The 21,521-nt window shown below is 42.2% G+C and overlaps 1 protein-coding gene across 1 annotated transcript; it reads right to left on the bottom strand.

Annotated features, from left to right (window-relative positions):
• Positions 1 to 1,291: 1,291 nt before the first annotated feature.
• Positions 1,292 to 21,004, bottom strand: METTL1 (methyltransferase 1, tRNA methylguanosine). The gene is made up of 6 exons (XM_070934923.1): positions 20,919 to 21,004; positions 14,448 to 14,614; positions 9,351 to 9,535; positions 7,816 to 7,929; positions 4,087 to 4,188; positions 1,292 to 1,824 (listed from the first exon to the last, which is right to left on the bottom strand). The coding sequence occupies exons 1-6, from the start codon at positions 21,002 to 21,004 to the stop codon at positions 1,696 to 1,698; spliced, it is 783 nt and encodes a 260-aa protein (XP_070791024.1). The 3' UTR covers positions 1,292 to 1,695.
• Positions 21,005 to 21,521: the final 517 nt, after the last annotated feature.

Raw genomic sequence — 21,521 nt, 5'->3', positions numbered from 1 at the left:
ATATCAATTTGGTGGCATAGTGGTTAGAATGCAGTATTGCAGCCTAAATCTGCCCACTGCCAGGAGTTCGATCCTGACTGGCTCAAGATTGATTCAGACTTCCATCCTTCCAAGGTCGGTAAAATGAGGACTCAGATTGCTGGGGACAATATTCTGACTCTGTAAACCGCTTAGAGAAGGCCGTAAAGCACTGTGAAGCAGTATATAAGTCTTAAGTGCTGTTGCTATTGCTACGTAAGCTCTCCCAGCCTATTTGTAGTAGCACTGATTATGATTGCACCGTTTTACTTTTATTTCCATCCTGGAGGGGAAGTGAAATATCGAAAAGGCAAAAAGGGAAGAGAAAATGACACCCACTCATTGCAATGGACTAAAAACTTTGGTGTGGAAAGACTGGCTTGAAAGGTTTAGGCAGGACAAAGAAGTGAGTCAATGGATTGGGAAGGAGGATAGCTAGGTCATTTGTCACGGCTCCAATAGATCATCATTGTCCAGAACAAGCATTTTTCCACTTCAAAGGAAGCCGCCTCAGCAAAGGACCTGCTCTACAGTCGACATGGAAATGACAACTGTTATGTGTCTGCTGCTTTCGAAGGACAGGAGTTTCTTCTACCTCCTGTGCATTTTAGACAGAGAAACATTTAACGACTAAGCAAAGTGCCTGGCTTTCATACAGAAAAGGGGGTGAGCAACGGATAGTTTCTCCTGCAACTGAAGCTAGTGAAGGGATGAATCACGAAAGATCAAAGTATCCTAACAGATGGCTTTGGGCGGAAGGCGTTTCACCCATCTGCACCTCAGCTTTTGTGCAAATTGCACTGGCCCACTGCAGAGGAGCCATGGTGGCGCAGTGGTTAGAATGCAATATTGCAGGCTAATTCTGCCGACTTGCCAGCAGTTCGATCCTGACCGGCTCAAGGTTGACTCAGCCTTCCATCCTTCCGAAGTTGGTAAAAATGAGGACCCAGATTGTTGAGGGGTAATATGCTGACTCTGTAAACTGCTTAGAGAGGGCTGTAAAGCACTGTGAAGCGGCATATAAGTGCTAAGCGCTATTGCTATTTTTTCCATACGACATTATGAGGGGAGCAGGCTGGCAACTTGTCGCTGCGGTAATTCCCCAAAGGGTTTTAGAACTGGCAAAGATCTGGAGGAAGAGGGGATGGCACTTGCCCTGTGACATATACCAGTTATTGGAGGTGCAAGATATGGGTCTGAAGGTGAGCTTTGGGGGGGGGGGGAGATAAAAAGAGGATGACAAGAAATACCAGAATGAACCAAGTCCCAAAGGGGTCCTATTCATGCTCTCAAACCAAGGGAAGCTGGATCCCCCACAATTCACTTATTTTAACGAAACCGTCCAAGTTTATTATAAACAAAATAAAGTGACAAATGAAACTATCTTAAAAGAGCCTCGCCTCCATCCTTAACTCCTGGTCCTGCTGTGTACTTCTGACCTTTATGTGATCATCAGGAAAGCCAGTTGGATGTATTCCTTCTAGGGGCAAAATTAAAAAGCAAACATGTGAACCAAGAAAATCCTTATGCAATAGTGAAAATGTTTCACCAGAAAGGATTATCCACCCCTATTTATGAAAGGTCAACTCCAGTGCAGCCAGAAGCATCCAATCCGACACTTTCGCCAGTCTTCTTGCTGCAGATATGAATGCCTACAAGGATTTAGGAAACTCCCAGTCATGTTCTTGCTATTTCTTGTTCCCTGATCCGACGGAAGACAGCCGGGAAGACTTTGCCTCCATTCCTCTGAACCTTCTTCCCTTCTTCAGTTGAGGTCCCTAGGTGGTTTACAATGGGGTCAGCGGCCTGTTTCAAGAAACAACGGTATTACTTTACTGGATGGTCACAACATCCAGATCAGCAAATACGTCCAATGAGGACGTGTCGCATCATATAGCTCCTCAAACAGTTTTTGCCCAAATGGTGATCCCAAGATGGAAACACAATCGGTCCAACCACCTGCAACTTCTGCAAAGTGCAAATACCAAAGCTAAGCATTCGGAGGGTTTTGTCCTTCCCTCCATCATCATCATCATCATCATCATCATCATCATCATCATCATCATTATTATTATGGTCCATCGGACAATCATCCACATGTTTAGACTGGATTTGGCATTTTTATCCACCAATCGAGGTGCTCCCAAGGATCTGGAACACAGAGTTGTTGTTAGATAGTGTTAAAGGTATAATCACACTATCTAAACTGTTCCAAATAAGACTGCCTTTTCAATTGACTAATGACGATTTTGACAATGCTGATGGTGTTTAAGTGTTGCTCCAGTTGCTTTGGGATTGCACTCAAGGTGCCCATTACTATTGGTACTATCTTCGCTGCCTTTTGACATAGTTGTTCTAATTCTATTTCCAGGCATTGCCAAATGGACTAAAAGTTAGCAAGCTGCTTTTGTGAATAAATCTGTTCATTAACTTTCACTTGCAGCTCTGAATCTTAGGTTTTCAATCCTAGGTACTCTTAATAGGGAGTCAACTTTATGATCTTAATGCCAAGGTTGTGGAACAGGGGTGTCAAACAGGCGGCCCCCAGGCCAGATGCGTCACGCACAGGCCACACCCTCCCCTGCTCCAGGAATGGGGGAAACGTCATGAAACGAGTTGGACACTCGTGTTGTAGAATAACCTTTCCCAACCTGGTGAGATCTACAATTCCCACACCCAGACATCATGGGTACTGAAGTCATGGTTATTCTAATTTGTATTCCTCAGTGACCCCAATAGTCTTTTTCCCCCCCTCAATTCTAGGAGGTAAGGGATGCATAATGCATCTAAATTTAGCTTCTTGATGTCTTGTGGAACAGCAGGATTTGCCCCAAATGAATCTATTCTGGCATACGCATCTTCTTCTTCACTGAAATCCCTTGCTTTCATTAGTTACTAAACATAGCCATTTAAAATGGCTGTTACACTATTGGATTATCAGTGAACTCCCAATATGTCACATAAAGAAAGATAGTGTGGGTGGAGAGGAATAGAAATCTCTTTTAGAGAAGTGTGGAAGTACTTCCTGTGGTTTTCAAGCAGTTGCAACCCTATCTTCTTTCTTTCATTTACATACTGTAGATAGATATAGATAGATAGATAGATAGATAGATAGATAGATAGATAGATAGATAGACAGACAGACAGACAGACAGACAGACAGACAGACAAGCAGACAAAATTTCTATGGCTATCCATCTCACAAACGTAATCCTGGGGGATATAGAACAATTGAAAAAACAATAAAAATATAAAAACAGTCATTTTAAAAAATTAAAAAGTTTTTTTAAAAAATCACAAGGCACAAGAGAGAATAGATATTAACTAACTAACAAGCTTCTAAGCTTGTGAGACAGAAAAGTTCTGAATACACATAATTTTTGACTTACATCCATTCATTTAGTGATCAAAGCTACAATGGCATTGAAAAAAGTGACTTATGGCCAGTTTTCACACTTATAACTGTTGCAAGCATCCCCTCAGTCACAGGATCAAAATTGGGGGGGGGGGGGGGCTTGGCAATTGGCTTGCATTTATGACAGCTGCACTGTCCCAGAGTTATGGGATCACCGTCTGTAACCTCCCCAGTGGCTTTTTTACAAGCAAAGTCAATGGAGGAAGCCAGATTCACTTAACAACCGCATGATTCACTTAATAACTGCAGTGATTCGCTTAGCAGCCGGGACCAAAAGAAAAAGAAAAAAAAAAGTTGCAAAAGGAGGCACAAATCACTTGCTTAGCAACGGAAATTTTGGGCTCAATTGTGATCCTGGAGTTGAAGACGACCTATAATTGCTTTTATTCTTTTTATATTGCTCCATGGGTTTGCTATTTTGGTCGCTGTTTTAAAATGCACTTCGCCCGATTGCAGCTGGCCCGGAGAAAGTCCCATGAGCTGCAACCGGAATCAGGAACTTTAATGCAACGTGCAAGGAGTAACATACTTGTTAGTCCCCATCCCCTCCCCCCACCCCCGGGACACATAGACCCATGCACAATCATGGCTGAAATTGCAAAATCTGTTACGACAGAAACTGCCCAGCCACACACACACACACACACTCTTACCAATTCTTTTAATGGCACTTCCTCGAAAAGGGGGTGTTCTCGAAAATGCTTCACCATCCATGTGTGCACCTCTTCCACATCTGTGATGGTATATACTAGGCCCTGGGCAAATGAAAGCTATGTTATATAAACAGGGAGCGAGACCAGGGGTGAAATGCTCCCGGTTCAGACCGGATCGCCCGATCTGGTAGTGATGGAGGCGGGTGGTTCGGAGAACCGGTAGCAAAAATCCCTGCCCCCCCCTCCACTCCCCCCCATGCCCAGCTAAGCAGCACAATCATCAGAAGCTTTTTTTTACTTTTAAAAGCATTTTTTCTACAACCTCTTCGGCTGAAAAAATGCTTTTAAAAGTAAAAAAAAAAGCCTCTGATGATTGCGTGGCTCAGCTGGGATCATCAAAGGCTTTTAAAAGAAAAAAACCCTTTTTTTCTTTTAAATGCCTCTGACGATCCAAGCTGAGTTGCATGATCGTCAGAGGCATTTAAAAGAAAAAAAGTTTCTGCCAATCAGGCAACTCAGCTGGGATCGTCAGTCTTTTGAAAGCACTTTTTTTACAACCTCTTTGCCAAAGAGGTTGTAGAAAAAATGGTTTTAAAAGTTAAAAAAAAAATGGCCATGCCCACCCAGTCACATTACACCCCCCTCCCCCACCAAGCCATGCCCACAGAACCGGTAGTAACAAATTTTACATTTCATCACTAGGCGAGACAGACCCTCATATAACCAGACTGGTAACCAATGGAAAAAGTAGTTTAAAGACATTCGCATCTGCAAATTTCAGGTTCACTAGGAAAATCTCAAGAGCAAAAACTACCCTGTGCAGTAGAAAGACCAATGTCAGACTCGTGAGTAATTCCCAGCTACCTCTGACTCCCTCCCCACCTGAGGCAAAATGTTTGCAATCTTGGGGTTGTTGGGAGGGTACCGCGGCCACCATTAGTTCCGTCATCCCTATAGGAAGCGCTTCAGTTGGGCTTTCCCCAACCTCTTCCTCGGGAGCGCTAACTTTGGGGAAGTCATGGAAAAGCCGAAGGGAGAATATGATTCATCCCAACTGGGTGAGGCCGGATGCCATTCATCCCAAAGACAAGATTTCGTTGGTTTCAACTCCAAAAAAGGATGGCACACAGGCACTTTCTACTTTTTTCCTCTGGCAGGTGAAAGTGGAGTCAGCCAGAATGCCCTGCAGGAAGCAGCTAGAAATCAGGACTTCCAAGGTTTCCCGCCAGCACCAGCTCCCTATGAGATGTAGGGGAAAGTTGATCCTTTTCCTCCAGCAAGCAACTGGCACTCTTCCCTACTCACAGATCAGAAATTCCCAAATGTAAGCAGGGCCTTTAGGGTTTGGGATACGCTGACACGACAGCGCACGTTGACAGATTTCAATAAAGAAATGAATTGCCCTTGTGATTTAAAGGCAAAGTCCACTCTGGAGGCCACCAATTAAAATCTGCCCTCATGAATTAATTGATCCTCGAAGGGAAGACGCATCTTCCATTCATTAGAGCACAAAGGAGAGATAAAACTGTCTAGACCAGAGGTGGGGAACGATGGCCCCTTCATGACCTGTGGACTTCAACTCCCAGCATGGCTGTCTCAAGAATTCTGGGAGTTGAAGTCCACAAGTCATAAAGGGGCCATCGTTCCCCACCCCAGCTCTAGACTAATGTTGGATATATACTACCGTATTCTGCTTTGGCCCCATGCCTTAACCACACCAAACTGGCTCTCGCTTCACTTATTTAGTGAAGCCAAAAATGTTGTGTGGTTGGGCTGTTACTGGCTAAGGGCTATCTTCAAGTACTGTAAACACTTAGGTCAATACAAATGTATGGTCATATTCCTCCTACCTTTTTCCAGTCACCCGATTTAACAGGAAAAATCTCAATAGGGACTTTTATTAGATAATTGAGAATCCAGGACTTTTACTGGCTTAATGACAAATCATCCTGTGATCTATCATCTGCTCATCTTTTGTTTAACTCTGCTTGGGAGTTGGCTGACTCTCCAAGGACTTAGCTGGAATTCCTTCCCTCAATTTGTCAAGAGTTGTTGGAAGCCTGTCCAAGAATCTTGTAGGACTCCACTGCTGACCATCTGGATATGCAATGGCTATTTTGGGCAATGCAATTTTTCTGTCTGGATGATTTAAAGTGGTAAGCTTAAACAAACCTATTTTGTCACATCGCCTCAAACAAAAAGTTTTAAAAAGAACCTCAAAGTCTAGTCCTTCTATTCCACTGACTTTTACATCCTCACTAGCACATGTCCTCCAATTCTCCCAAATGATGAAAATGAATGAATGAATTAAAAGTGCAGTGGAATCTGAAAAATATACCCCACTTCTTTGTCAATAACAAAATACTGTTTGGATCCTCTAAAGAAAAATGTATGCTCTTTCGCTGAGGCATGGTTTCTCCACACTACCCTATGTGTCAAAATTGGCCACTTGATCTAGATCGATTTATTGGCTGTACCAGTGATGGCGAACCTTTTCGGCACCAAGTGGGCCGCAACCCGGAAGAGGAGCTGCCCAGGGCGAATGCGCCCCCCCAAAAATGAACTTCCAGTTTCAGCTACTGAACTTCCGGTTTCAGCCAGCTACTCTTCCATGTTTCTGGCACACATGCACACACGACAATCAGCTGGCCGGCACCCATACTCATACAGGAAAATGGAAGACCAGCTCTTCTAGTTTCCGGCACTGCTGCATGCAAAAAGACCAGCTGATTGTTGTGCACGCCATGCACACCAGAAACCCGGAAGAGGAACGGGCGATGCCGCACATGCCAGGTGACATGGCTCCGTGTGCCACTTCGGGCATGCGTGCCACAGGTTCGCCATCAAGGGGCTATACTATGCCCAAATCCATGATGATATGCAATCATATGCAAAATTAACTTCAGGGTCAATCCCTTCCATTCTTGCTAGCTAGCACTACTTCCCAGTATCTTGAACAGATGCAATTGCTCAAAAATAAATAGTATTTCACTAGAAGGACCCATTGTCCACAGCAGTTTTTATGGCAACTGGCTAACACAATGATACATGTCCAGAGGTGGGTTTCAGCAGGTTCTGACCAGTTCCAGAGAACCAGTAGCGGAAATTTTGAGTAGTTTGGAGAACCGGTAGTAAAAATTCTGACTGGCCCCACCCCCATCTATTCTCTGCTTCCCAAGTCCCAGCTGATCGGGAGGAAATGGGGATTTTGCAGTATCCTTCCCCTGGAGTGGGGGTAGGAATGGAGATTTTACAGTATCCTTCCCCTGCCATGCCCACTAAGCCACACCCACAGAACCGGTAGTAAAAAATTTTGAAACCCACCACTGTACATGTCTATTTGGCATTTAGAAAAGACTCCAATTGTTGGGACATATTTAAATATCTCAGATCTCAGATCAATATTGGGAAAATCTTGTGCCCAAAACTGTGAAGAACGACTTCAACTTTTCAACTTAAAAGTAGCTTGCACTGTTGCTGGAATAGGCAAAACAGTAATCTGAAGGTATCTGCCTGCTGACGAGTCTCTTGAATTTACTATGGTGGGAAAGATGCTCTCCCATAAGGAATCTTTCTAATATTGTACTTATTTTTTCTTTTATGCCAAAATCAAAAGAGCAGCTGAAATATGGGCAAGCAGGGGAAGAACTAAATTAAAATCTTTGCTGAGTAATTTTATTGGATTATAAACATAGGCTGCTTAGCTAACCCAGAATATCCCCTGCTCACCTGTTCGCGCAAGATATAGGCATATTCTGCCAGCAAAGTGGAGCTGATAATCCGCCATTTGTGTTTTGTCTTCTTGAAATGAGGATCAGGGAAGAGGAAGAACATTTTGAGGAGCTAGAGAGGTAAGAAAAGATAAAAGGCACGGAGGAGGTTGGCCTGGCCTTTCAGCAACCCAGCTCTCCTACTCAGCATTCAGACCACATTCAGTCGCTAAAGAGCATTACAGGCAGTCCTCGACTTAGGATCACAATTGAGCCCAGGATTTGCGTTGCTAAGTGAGAAATTTGTTAAGTGAGTTTTGCCCCATTTTTTCGACTTTTCTTGCCACATTGGTTAAGCGGATCACTGCAGTTGTTAAATTAGTAACACGGTGGTTAAGTGAACCCATGGACTTTACTTGTTGGAAGGTCCCAAAAGGGGATCACCGTATGACCCCGGGACATTGCAACCACCATAAATATCAACCTGTTGTCGAGAACCCAAATGTAAATCCCGTGACCATGGGGAGGCTGCGATGATCATTAAGTGTGAAAAATGGTCATAAATCACTATTTCTTCAGTGCCACTATAACTTCAAACAGTTGCTAAATGAACTGTTCTAAGGCGAGGACTACCTATAATCATCTCTCCCTTTTGAATGAAGGCTGCCTCTCAGCAGGCAGGACATATGGATCATGCACAGTAGCTTCCCCTACAGCAGGGGTGTTAAACTTGTGGCCCGTGGGCCGGATGCGTCACGCGTCAGCCACACCCACACCTGGTTTTAAGGGGGGAAAAGTCCCGATATGTCATCTAATGACGTGACGATGCAAGTTTGACGCCCCTGCTCTAGAGCAGCGATGGTTAACGTTTTTGGTGCTGTGTGCCCAAAGCGCGCTCGCGCCTGAAGGCACACATGCATGCCCGAACCCCCCAAATGCAATGTGAGCGCCCCCCCCGTGCATGCACCCCGCCCCCTGCACCCCATTTTGGCTTCCAGGTTGGTGCGGGAGGCTTTCCAGGCCAAAACCGGGGTGCAGGGGGGCCTCGCGTGGTATCCAGGTTGGTGCAGGCAACCTGCACATGCACCCCACTCCCGCACATGCATCCTCTGCCTGCGCCCCGCCCCTCGTGCATGCGCAGCAGAGACATGAAGACCAGCTGGCTGGTGGGAGGCACACGCGCATGTGCTGTACAGCTGGGCTGGTGTGACAGCTGGTGTGCCCGCAGAGAGGGCTCTGCATGCCACCTGTGGCACGCATGCCATAGGTTCACCATCACGGCTCTAGAGTCAATCTTAGCTTTTTAGATTAAAACATTCTTCAGGCAACAAGAGGTATCCGAAGCATCTACTTGATGCTTTGGGAAGTCAGTGCAGGATGTACATAAAATGTCTTTTTTAATAATATAATAATCCCCTCTCGTGAGCCATCTCAAAGATCCCTGAAATCAAAACTCTCCCAGAGCCAAACAGGGTGGGAGAAGACTCTCTTTCAGGGCTCCGAGACGGCTCTGCTTCCTGCAGGATCCCCAGCGATGCTTTTCAAGGGACTCACCTGTCCCTTGCGGAAGAAGTTAGGCAGGTGCTTCATAGCGTTGCTGCGAACGCAGGAAATATTCTGGAACTGCCCAGGGTGAGAAGCTCTGAGTGCCTGGATTCGGTCACAAACATAATCGGAGACTTTCACACGGAGCTCCAGGCCCAGCATTAGTGTATTTGGGAACAAGGGGGACAGGGCCACTACAAAAGAAAACAGCAATCAGCAATTTTATGCCCATTTCCATATTCCACCTGCATGAAGCCCTACAGGTTAAGTGAAGTCTCCAAATCTTCTGCCTCCACCTGAATATTTCTTTCCTTCTTTTAATTTCAAGAGCAGGGAGTAGTTAATGTGTGGCAAAACGCCAACCTCTCGCCTCTCTTTTTAAGTTGGGGTGGCAAAACGCACCCCGGCACCAAAGTGGGACAAGGATGGGAAACAACTGTCCCACTTTGCCTGCTGATGAAGAGGAATCTAAATGAATGGCAGGTTCATCCTCGCAGAAGTTTTCCTATTCAGGAAAATCCTACAGTAATCCTGTAGGTAGAAGGGAGCATCTGTGACCCACTTTACAAATTCATTCCTAACCAACCCAGAAAGGCTGCCTATCGCACCTACAGGAAGACAAAATTATAGGGGCGGTAAGGTAATTTCATAAAGGGATGCGGTGGCTCAGTGGCTAAGATGCTGAGCTTGTCAATCAGAAATTTCGGCAGTTCAGCAGTTCGAACCCCTAGTACCACATAACGGAGTGAGCGTCTGTTACTTGTCCCAGCTTCTGCCAACCTAGTAGTTCGAAAGCATGTAATAAAAAAATGCAAGTAGAAAAATAGGGGCCACCTTTGGTGGGAAGGTAACAGTGTTCCGTGCGCCTTTGGCATTTAGTCATGCCGGCCACATGACCACAGAGACGTCTTCGCACAGCGCTGGCTCTTCGGCTTTGAAACAGAGATGAGCACCGCCCGCTAGAGTTGGGAACGACTAGCACATATGTGCGAGGGGAACCTTTACCTTTACTTAAGGTAATTTCAAAGAGGTGCCTTGGATATTTAGGTTAGATGTATTTTGGACACTTTTATGTGACTCTTTCCCCCCCCCCCCCTTTCCCACCATGTTGGTGTCATTGCTTTTTGTAAAATCGCAATCTTGTCTCATGCTTATTTAATCTGCTGAAATAAGTGGAACATTTTTTTGATTAAAGGTGGTCAGAAGCAGTTGTCACCTACTTATATTATAACCCTGTAAGGACCTTCATATTTAAGAAATGGGCTTCTTTGCTTGAACTGCTCACATGATCAAACTTAAGTGAAGCCGCTTAAAGTGACATTATAAGAGGTAACTACAGGTAGTCCTCAACGTATGACTGCTCTCTTAGTGAGCGTTTGAAGTTAGGTACTTATGAACCACTTCCTAAATTCTGACAGCCGCCCCTCTCCTGCATTTTGGATGCTTATTAATGGCCCACATTTATGGCTGTTTGCAGGGTCCCACAGTCACATATATTATTTATTGATTGATTGGTTGGTTGGTTCGATATGTATGCCGCCCTTACAATGTTTTTACAAAAAACTGGCATTTACTTCCATATTTATTTATTTATTTTGCAAAAAAGCCTAATGGTAAAACAATTGGTGCATTTAGCAACCGAGGCAGTCACTTTACATTTTGTTTAATGACCAAAGCAAATAAGGTCAAAATTTGGATCAGTCATGTGATAACCTGCTTTATGGCCATCACACTTACAACTGGGTAATGGATAGGCTCCATAACCGCCATAACTCGAGAACTACCTGTATACAAATAGTTCTCTTGTTGAAATCAGGAGGAAACATCCACTTAACATGAACTGGATTGCCACCAGCTTTGATTGCAGTCTCAATTTTTTCATCCATTTTTTGTTCTATTCCAAGCAAACAAATGTAGCAGGTTCTATCAATCTGGTGGCCTCCAGATATAAAAGAATTACAATTTCCAAAATTCTTAATCTACTAACCTGAATGTCACCCTAACTGGCATTTTGGGGAGGGGTGGCGTCCACACCTAAAAGGCAACAGCTTGGGAAAGCTGATTTAAATTGGGTGAGACAAAATATTTCTTTCTGTATTTAAATTCCACATTTGTATCGTAAAAGCCAAGGCTAAATTTGCTTAGGATTTCCAAACCATCTTTTTATTCAGAGAACTAATTTGATCTACACCTGCCTTCTTTCAGCAAAGTGGCTGCTGCCATAACTCCTTCAGATTATGTCCCATGATTATGATACTGTGGAATTCAACACCATATTCAACTGCCTGAGCTGCCTCTTGCTGTTCTTTCAAAGAAATTTTCGAATGCTTCTGGCAACAGAGATTCTCCCTGAAGTGCATGACAAGCCTCGACAATCTCTCAAACATGGTCATGTGGCAATGGGTTAAAGCTTCTGGATCCTGCTGGTCCTTTCCTCAAGCAGCAGAGGGAAGCAGAAATATTTTTTAACAACCTGTCAACGTTTTATACCCATTGTGGATCCCGGGCCATTTTGCAGAATTGGTAACCTATATAATCCCGAGTTTATAACATGTATATATTTTATATTCTTGTGCTCTGATCACAGCACATACAACCCTGCAACTCTCTATCGTTCAATTTACTCTAAAAACCTTTAAAACCAGGGCAAGAGACAAGCCTTTTTTTTGCTGCAATTCCCATTGTCAACCAGCATGTTATAAATCTGCAAAACAAGCATGCAGACTTGGGAGTCTCTTAATAGTTAACAGCTTACATATTATGAATATGATACTATATCCTCTTGCTTAAGGGCAAAATGGTAGAGCAAAGTCCACCTCAAACTAACATTGTTTGCAAGATGCATATAATTGGTGGGCTGCACAGACCATGCTAGACTGACAAATACACTTCTTCTTCCTATCATCTCCAAACATGTCTATCATCCATGTTGGCTAGGAAGTTGTGGGGATGGGGAAGAGGAGATAGCAAGGTCAACAAAAGGTGAACATAAGATGCATACCTGGAACTGAATACAAACATCTATCCCTTGAAACAACGATGCCCTTGAAGTGATGTCCCAGTGCCTGGAGGCCATGCGGGCCTGGATGGGGAGAAACAGGCTCCGACTCAACCCTTCCAAGACCGAGTGGCTGTGGCTTCCGGCGTCCTGATATAGCCAGCTGGTGCCATCGCTGGCTATTGGGGGTGAATCACTGGCCCCCACGGAAAGGGCTCGCAACTTAGGCGTCCTCCTGGACGCACGGCTGTCTTTGGAAGAGCATATGACGGCTGTGGCCAGGGGGGCTTTTTATCAGATTCGCCTGATACGCCAGTTGCGTCCCTTTCTGGATTGGGACTCCCTACGCACGGTCACTCAAGCACTCGTCACTTCCCGCCTGGACTACTGCAATGCTCTCTACATGGGGCTCCCCTTGGGGTGCACCCGGAGGCTGCAGTTGGTCCAGAATGCGGCCGCGTGGGGGATTATGGGAGCGACAGGGTGCTCACATATAATACCTCTCCTGCACGAGCTGCACTGGCTTCCTGTGGTCTTCCGGGTGCGCTTCAAGGTGTTGGTGACCACCTTTAAAGCGCTCCATGGCTTAGGGCCGGGGTATTTGAGAGACCGCCTTCTGCCGCCAATGGCCTCCCACCGACCGGTTCGCTCACACAGAGAGGGCCTCCTCAGGGTGCCGTCGGCCAGACAGTGCCGGCTGGCGACCCCCAGGGGGAGAGCCTTCTCTGTGGCAGTACCTGCCCTCTGGAATGACCTACCCCCTGAGATACGCACGATATCAGACCTCCGGACTTTTCGTTGGGCCCTGAAAACACACCTATTCCATCTAGCCAGGCTGGCTTGATCCCATCCTCTCAGTTTTTAACTGAATTCGGTTTTAATTGGGTTGTTTTAAACTCGGGCCAAAATTGTTTAATTGTTTTTTAAAATGTTTTTTAAATTTTATATTGCTATGTTTTATCTTGGCTGTACACCGCCCTGAGTCCCGCAGGAGAAGGGCGGTATAGAAATAAAATAAATAAATAAATAAATAAATATCCATAGGATATGTAAGTAACAGGCCAGATGTGCTTCTTTGACTCTACCCATATTTATATTTATATTGTCACCTATTGACACCAAACTACAATGAATAGAGTTTGCTTCCATGGCACCTTAGTTGTACCAAGAGTAGGAGCTTTGATAGACTTACAGGTAACCCTTGATATACGACCACAACTGAGCCCAAAATGAGTTTTGAGTGAGTTTTGGCCCATTTTACGACCTTCCTCGCCAGAGTTGTTAAGTGGGTCACTGCATTACGGAATTCACTGAGTTGTATCTTCAATGTGGAACATGCTGCAAGGAGTTAAATTTTGACCTGTAGTATTTCAGATAGAAACAGTTTTAAGTCTCAGAAGCCTTGCAGAGTCTCCAGACTTTATTTCCTATGAATTCACACTTGCCTGGATTTGAAAAATAGCTTCATAGAATCGATTCATGCAGGAACAACTGACCACGTGAAAAACTGAGCACAAATTCACTATATTTATGTGATACTTAGCACAGCAAGGTCATTTTAATCAGATTGTACACGTGATGGCCACAATCTTCACCTAAAAATCACCTCAGTGGAAATCAGACCATAGGCCTAGATGGCAAAAAAAGATATACCTTACTCCAGTGGTGAAATCCAATTTTTTTTACTACCGGTTCTAGGGCGTGGCTTGATGGGCGTGGCAGGGGAAGGATACTGCAAAATCCCCATTCCCTCCCCATTCCTGGGGGAAGGATACTGCAAAATCTCCGTTCCCACCCCACTCCAGGGGAAGGATACTGCTAAATCCCCATTCCCACCCCACTCTGGGGCCAGCCAGAGGTGGTATTTAACGGTTCTCTGAACTACTCAAAATTTCTACTACCGGTTCACCAGAACCTGTCAGAACCTGCTGGATTTCACCCCTGCCTAACTCCCTTTTATTATATCACAAAACCTTCACAGATCTTGTCCCAAAAGAAAAAAAAAATACCTGGAAAGGGTTTCTAATGGTCTGAATATTCACATATCACTAAAATTTGGAAATCAGCTTAGTCTTCTTATGTATCAACAGAAGGAAAAAAAAAATTACCAAGCAATCCTCCGTAACCGCAGCCAATATCAGCAAATTCCACTTGATATCTAGATTTGGTTCTTTCCTCCATGTCCTTTGGATCATCGTGCCAATTATCATTGGTTAAAGGAGCAAAAAACTCTGGATAGAGTGCAGACCAGTCCATTTCCTCAGGCCTGGCAGGACTAGGAGGGAAAAAACCCAGAGGTTTATGAAACAAACACTGCAGAAGGGAAACTATTAAGGCTATGCACACTTCAAAAACAAATTCAAAAGATCTATTTCGGACTGAACATAACTGCAGGGCTGGTGTAGTATTCAATACAGCTGTTTGGGTTTGAAAAAAAGAGACCACTGCTTTAAAAGTTGCATTAATTTGAATAAAAGAATTCCTTAAAGCATCATTTCCCCCCTCCCCCACTTTTTGCATAAGCTGAAAAAAGTCTGGCTGCATTCATGAGCAGCAGAACTCCTCTTGTGTGTGTTGAAGGCCTTCTTTTGAGTCATTTTCAACGAATACTCAGTCCTAGAAACTACATATAGATCAGTTTCTACATTCTCTTGAGAATTCTGAAAACTAGAATCCTAACATCTTTAAACAGGGCAACATTTAGAAAAAAATATCTTTGAGCCTATATTCTGGACAGGGTGGATTTGATTTAAATCGAGTTGATTTAAATCACAATTTAAATCATGATTTAAATCACTAGTAAAAAGGCTTGATTTAAATCAACTCAATTTAAATCATAATATTTAAAGAGCAATTGTCATCTCTGCTACTCCTTTGACCCGCTGTTGACTCACCGATAGTCCCAGGGTTGCAGAATATACAGCCTCATGCTACATAACTAAGCTCCATTTCATGCGGAATAAACTAAATTATTATTATTTTTTTTTTATTGAAAAAGTTTTCAAATACAAATTTTTTCCCCTTTTTTTCCCTCCCCCTCCCCCTCCCTAACCCCCCCTCCCCACCCGTCCCCCCCGTGACTTCTTCATAACAAAAAACCTAATTCATAACAGATTACTTACCCCCTCCTCTAAATACTGACCTTTACTTACTAAAAATATTATTAATATTATAACATCCCCCTTTATCCATACATTTCAAGAAAGGAAAAAAAAAAAAAAAGACATTATACTATAACATTGTATAATAACTTCTAATTTAGCAAAATAGTATTATGACTCCCAATTTGGCAATAATCTACCCTTTTTCTCCTCTCCCAAGCTTATATCTATATATTATTACTACAATTCAAAACCACCTTCCACTTTAAAACTATACAATAAATCCTACTTTAACATTTGATCTATATATATTACTATAGCATTTCAAAGCGGCCCTCCCCGTAAAACCTAATTTAACATTTATTCCACTCTATCCATTTCCTCCACTCCCCTAAACATATCACTTAAAAATCCCTTTTCTTAAACTAATCAGTCTGCAAACTAGCTTATTCACCCACTGTCCTGCAAAATTATCATACACAACAATTCTTAATATCTTTAATTCATTGCCCACTCTACTTAAAAATATATGTATATATATTCCATTATATCTAAGTAAAAAAGAAAAGACAATAACTTTAAATTTATAATCCATATGATATCTTCTTTAAAGTCTTTCCACTGGATTATTAAAACCATCATCCATAATAGGGTAACATAGCTTGCTGATGCAACAGTATATTCAAAATCTTCAATCATATCTACCCCCATCAGTAGTAAATATCCTCTTATATGTATGAAAGTAAAAACAACCACCCGAGTGACATTATAGTTATATTCCATGTAGTGATAATTGTGGCTTTCATCAGGATTATTGATTCCCATCATCGTAGTGGGTAACAACCAGATCTTCTGCATGCCTCAGTATGACTCTTTTGCCTTATAATTCAAGATAATTATAATATAGTTATCAGCACAAAAAGGAGTTCCAAAGTAGATAATTAAAATTCATCAGTTTAAGGCTCTTTTCACATCCCAAAATTACGGCAATGCAGAGGCCTGTCACCATCCTCAGGATAATATTGACCAATACGTCGCCTCCTCTATATTTTCACATACTCATTCATTTTTAAAGTCACTGGCTTCACTGTTGCTTGATTTAGAAATTTCTATTTTTATGCGGCCTATTTCTTTTTTTCTTTTCTTTTTGCGGGTTTGATTTCCATCCTGGTTTCCTTTCTATGGATTGTATATCAACTAGTCGGTTTTGATTCTGCTCTGTAGATTGATCTTGTTGGTTTTGTTTTTGTGTCTCATCTTTCTTTTTTGCCCCTTGTATATCCCCTAATTGGTTTCCATGCTTGTCCTTGACTTGATAGGTCATCACATTAAAGTCAGATGCCACTTCTCTCAGATTTGTAAATAATCCCGCTGGGGTATCCAAAAAATCCAAAGGCGGTTTATCTGGTACAGTCTCTGTAGCTCGATATTTTCCCTTTATTTCCAACTCCTTCTGCTTATCCTGTATTATACCTGAAGACGTTAAGTTCATTTTCAATCTGTTTTGATAAAATTCTTCCGCTCTTTCAACAGTATTTAACTGGTATCTTTCTCCTTGATATCTCAATATGATACCAACTGGAGCGTCCCACCTGAATGGGATATTTCTCTTTTTTAACTCAGTCACCAGAAAAGCAAAATTCTTCCTTTCCATTAATATCTTAGGTGGGAGTTCTTTGTAAATCCAAATCTTTCTTCCATGCAGTTGCAAATTAGAATTGAAAGAATTTTGCACAATATTATTCCTAATTTCTTTATCTGTAAAATAAATCACTACATCTCTAGGCAGTTGCCTTTGCTTGGCAATCCAGGAATTTATTCTGTAAACTGTCAATCCTACAAAACACTTCCTCGGGTTGAACCTTTAAAATCCCAGCTAGAAATTCAGAAGATATTTTCCTTAAATCATCTCTGTTATTTTCCTGCAAACCTCTCAGTCTTATCGCATATTCTGTGAAATTATATTGTACCATTAAAACCTCTCTTTCAATCCTCTGTTGCAGATTTTCTACATTACCAGACTTTTGATCAGCCTCCATTTTAGGTTTTTCTTCTGAGCTATTATCCTGAGTGTTTATCAAATCATTTTCAATTTTTTGAATTCTATTGTCCAATTTATCTTGAATTTCTTCCATTTTAGACTCTAGTAAATTAGTATTTGTAGCCAACTGTATCATAAATTCTGACAAACCATTAGCCACTTTTAAAAAATTTTGCTCCAAAAAATCAAACTTAGATTTCACCAATTCTTTAATTTCCTGCTTAAATTTTTCAAGATGCTGATTCACAATCTCATCCCTTCTTACAATCTCCTCTAAAAGAAATTCTATTATATTGAAATCAGGTTTCTGAGATTGAAGAGTTAAAACTTGTTCTTTTAAGTTGTTAGTGGGGGAATCCCCCCCCCACTACTTGTTTGTTTGACTTTATAAGTTTCAGTGCCATGTTTCCGCCCAGGCAAGCTTTGTTAAAAGAAAAAAAAAAAACAAGAAAAAAGACTTCTTTCCAATCAATAACAATGTCAAGTCTCCAGGGAAAAAAGAGAGAGAAAAAGACACAGGAGCGAAGTTTTGTCTACAAATGTAGCCAGTGGTGTTTATTCCGCTACATTGTATTAATAGAAAACGGAAGGACTTTCCCTTTCTGCCTCTTCTCCAGCCGCGGCAGACGCCATTTTAAAAGGCTTTTTTTTTTCTCCCCCTTTCCTTTCCTCTTTTCTCTTAAATAATTTTTTTAAAAGATAAGTAAAATACTTGCGATTCAATATTACAGGTCCAGCTCACATTTTCTTTAAGTAATCTGTTAAATTCGCAGGCTTGCTCTTCACGCCTGGCTCTGCATTAGCAGAGGTCTCCCAAAGCCCGGAGCAGCGGCTGGGGATATGGGGCATCTCATCCGCTCCGTCCCAAAAGTAAAAAAAAAAACTTTTGGGACTCTGCAGAGAGTTCTACCCACCCCTGCCGGCTCTATCTCCGTTTCCTCATGGAAACGGAGTTTTTTCGAGCCGCCATTCCGCTGTGAAGGCGGCTCTGACAGGCAAAGGAAGCTGACGATCCCAAGGGAACGTCTGGCGGCGGCCAGCAGCAAACCGGAAGCCAGGAATAAACTAAATTATTTATGTATCTTAAATAGAAAACTATTTTACGATAGATTTTACCCCAAAAGTTTTTTTATTAAAATAAATTCAATAAAAATCAAAAAAATCTGATTTTTTTTTTATTTTTTTTTAAAAAAAATCATTGATTTTTATCCACCCTGATTCTGGAATATCATTTAATGTGGAGTTTTTTGGTGCTTTTCAAGCTTGTTTGCACCTGACTAGGTAGCATTGCTAATGAATGCAGGTTTGTTCTCTGTTTACATATAGCAGCTTGCCCTGTGGTTTTCTCCCTGGTAGTTCCTTGATTAGGGTATTGTTCTCTGCTTGCTTGCTGTTAAACAATGTTTATCTGGGTGTAGGCTGCTGGAGAGGATTTTTGTTTGTTTCCTTTTTTTTTTTTTTGAATGGTGCATAAATGTGGTTTGTCTTTATGTGTCTATTGATGGCTGATTTGTCTGAATGACAAGTTTCCAGGCATTTCCTAGCATTTTTGGATTTAGCTTGGTGTAGAATGCTCAGTGTTCTAAATTAAAGCTATAGTTGAATCTGTCCATGTGTTGCAAGATTAAGGAGTTCTCATTCTGTCTTCTAACTAATAATTGGGTTTCATAAATGCACTCGGATAGTTTTCTACCTGTTTGTTCTACATAGTGGCTGTTACAGTCCTTACATGTTGCAGATGACTCTTGTTTTTTCTTGGGCTACCATGTTTTTTTCAGTTTACTTAAATTGTTTTGGAGGCATTTAGTTGGTTAGTGGACTGTGGTGATACTGTGTGGTTATAACAATCTGTTGGTTATTTCCAAGATGCTTCTGAGATGACTATTTTAAAACACAGGAATATTCAAATGACTTATACTTCTACTGACATTCCAAGGACATGTGTTATAGTCAAATGAGGTACTAATCTGGAAGCAAAACATTTCCCAAATACAATAATTTAGGGACTTTCATGTTAAGACTAACCACGATAAATTCCAATGATGTCAATAGATTCTTAGGATTGCAATCAACCCACTAATTCAATTAATTCTCACTTTGGGGATAAAATTATCTGAGCTGTTTTCTAAAGATAGATTAAGCTAGATAGTTTTATCTACCTTATTTCCTAAAGTTTTTATTTCACATAATTATATACTGTACTATATTAGTTTCTATGAGTAATTTAAGTGATGTTTCTGTAATAGTAATTCTAAGTGTTATTTTTCATAACTTACAAGCTAAACTGAATATATTGAGATGGCTGCAAAGTGCCATCTTTGAATGTTATTTTATGTTGGTCAACGATCAAAACAAAAATTGACTGACTGCTACATCACTCCATTTCTGATTCATAGGATTAATTCTAAGCAAGTATGCAGAGGACTGCAGTGTTAATGATACTTTGAAATCAGGTCCCAAAGACATTACAGTATTTCTAAACAAAATTCAACTCAAGCAATAATGGCTGAATTAAACAAAATTTACTCCTAACACTGAATAAACCACACGCTGCCATCCTCCCATAAAAAGGGATATGCCAATCTTTTCTGACCTGGGCACTCTCCAGATAGGTTGGCATTTGCAGCTCCCAGAATTCTTAGCAATGGCCACGCAGGTTTTCTTTGAGCTAGTTTGCAAATAAGAATGTGCAAGAAACTGGGCTATGCATACACTCTACCATCCCTCAATACAGGCTTGATGCCGGTTGCACGTCCAACCGGCCTTCAGACAGCCTTTCTTCTGTACATTAAACTCAAGAATAGTCTAACCTGGTTTATAGAATATTATAAGATACATGTCCAGTGTAAATCCTGGTTAAACTCTACATTATTGCAAGTGGCCACAGAAATTGGAAGTTTTCCTATCTCCCTATTGCCATCTGCACTTCTGTAGCAATGATTATAGTGTGCTGGTGAGAAATGTGTTGTCTTGCTATCTTTTAGAACGAACGTCCTTTAAAATCAATAACTTGGGTGAAACAAGATAGTATCATGCTCCCCCCCTCCCCCACTTAGGTAAAGAGATAAAGCCTGACTCACGTTAGATTTTTTTTTTCCCAGACTATAACTCAATTTACATTCGGGTGACTTTGTCAACAGCAAGAACCTCCCGCTTGCTAGATGTTCTGAACCACAGCTCAATACGACCAGCACCAAAGGGCTGCATCAACATTTGCGCGTTCAGAACAGCCAAGCCGGAAAAAAAAACCAAAACCACTGGGACTCGTGAGCAATTTGCATTCCCACGAAATAAAAGCACTGGCTGGAAATTGGACGCTGTTCCTTTTCGGGGGGAGGCGGAGGGGGGACACACGTTTGTGAACTCGCAGGAAAACTATCGGGGGAAAAAATGAGAAGCTAAGGAACCGCTTAGGGTCAAACCCTGTCTACACTCACTAGAATAAGGTGTGATCCGCCAGCGGGTTTGAATGAGCGCGCTGCCGGTAGAAACGCTTCTGGGGCACCGCCGTTGCCTCCTCCATAGCCAACCAGAGTCAGAGACCCGGAAATGCCGAAACACGTGGATTCGCCTGTAAGTAGAAGTCGCGGATAATTAACGTCACGGCAGAGCGCAAGCGCGGGAGGAAGTTTGCCCCGCCTTTCTTTTAAAGAGCTGGTTGTATGCCTATCAAAATTGATGGGTTCCCTTCGATGGATGGCGAATTTCTGGCAAAATCTGAAAAAACAAAAAACAAAACCCCCAACATATTCGAATAAAAGATATTTTTTAACGTCCACATCCTTGCCTTTCTACCTCCCTCATTCTGTATCTAGTAGTTGCAGGTTAGGAAGTTAGCAAATGGTTATCGAAAGGTGTATTTAACAGATTAACAGAGTTGGAAGGGACCTTATAGGTCATCTAGTCCAACCCCTCACTCAAGCAGGAGACCCTATATCATTTCTGACAAATGGCAGTCCAATCTTTTCTTGAAAGACTCAAGTGATGAAATTCCCACAACTTCTGAAGGCAAGCTGTTCCATTGGTTGATTGTTTGGAGC

Source organism: Pituophis catenifer, unplaced genomic scaffold, assembly GCF_029215685.1.
Source record: "Pituophis catenifer annectens isolate HBS135680 unplaced genomic scaffold, rPitCat1.0.hap2 SCAF_2, whole genome shotgun sequence".
In the NCBI taxonomy this organism is placed as follows: domain Eukaryota; kingdom Metazoa; phylum Chordata; class Lepidosauria; order Squamata; family Colubridae; genus Pituophis; species Pituophis catenifer.
The sequence above is the reverse complement of the archived record's forward strand: the minus strand, read 5'-3'. Positions and strand labels throughout refer to the sequence as shown.

Coding starts and splice junctions, on each gene's coding strand:
- METTL1 (XM_070934923.1), bottom strand. CDS start 21,004: ATGGAGGAGGCAACGGCGGTGCCCCAGAAGCGTTTCTACCGGCAGCGC. Junction 14,615..20,918: donor GCGGATCACACCTTATTCTA/GTGAGTGTAGAC, acceptor TTTCCCTCCTAG/TCCTGCCAGGCCTGAGGAAA. Junction 7,930..9,350: donor ACTTCTTCCGCAAGGGACAG/GTGAGTCCCTTG, acceptor TTACCTCTCTAG/CTCCTCAAAATGTTCTTCCT.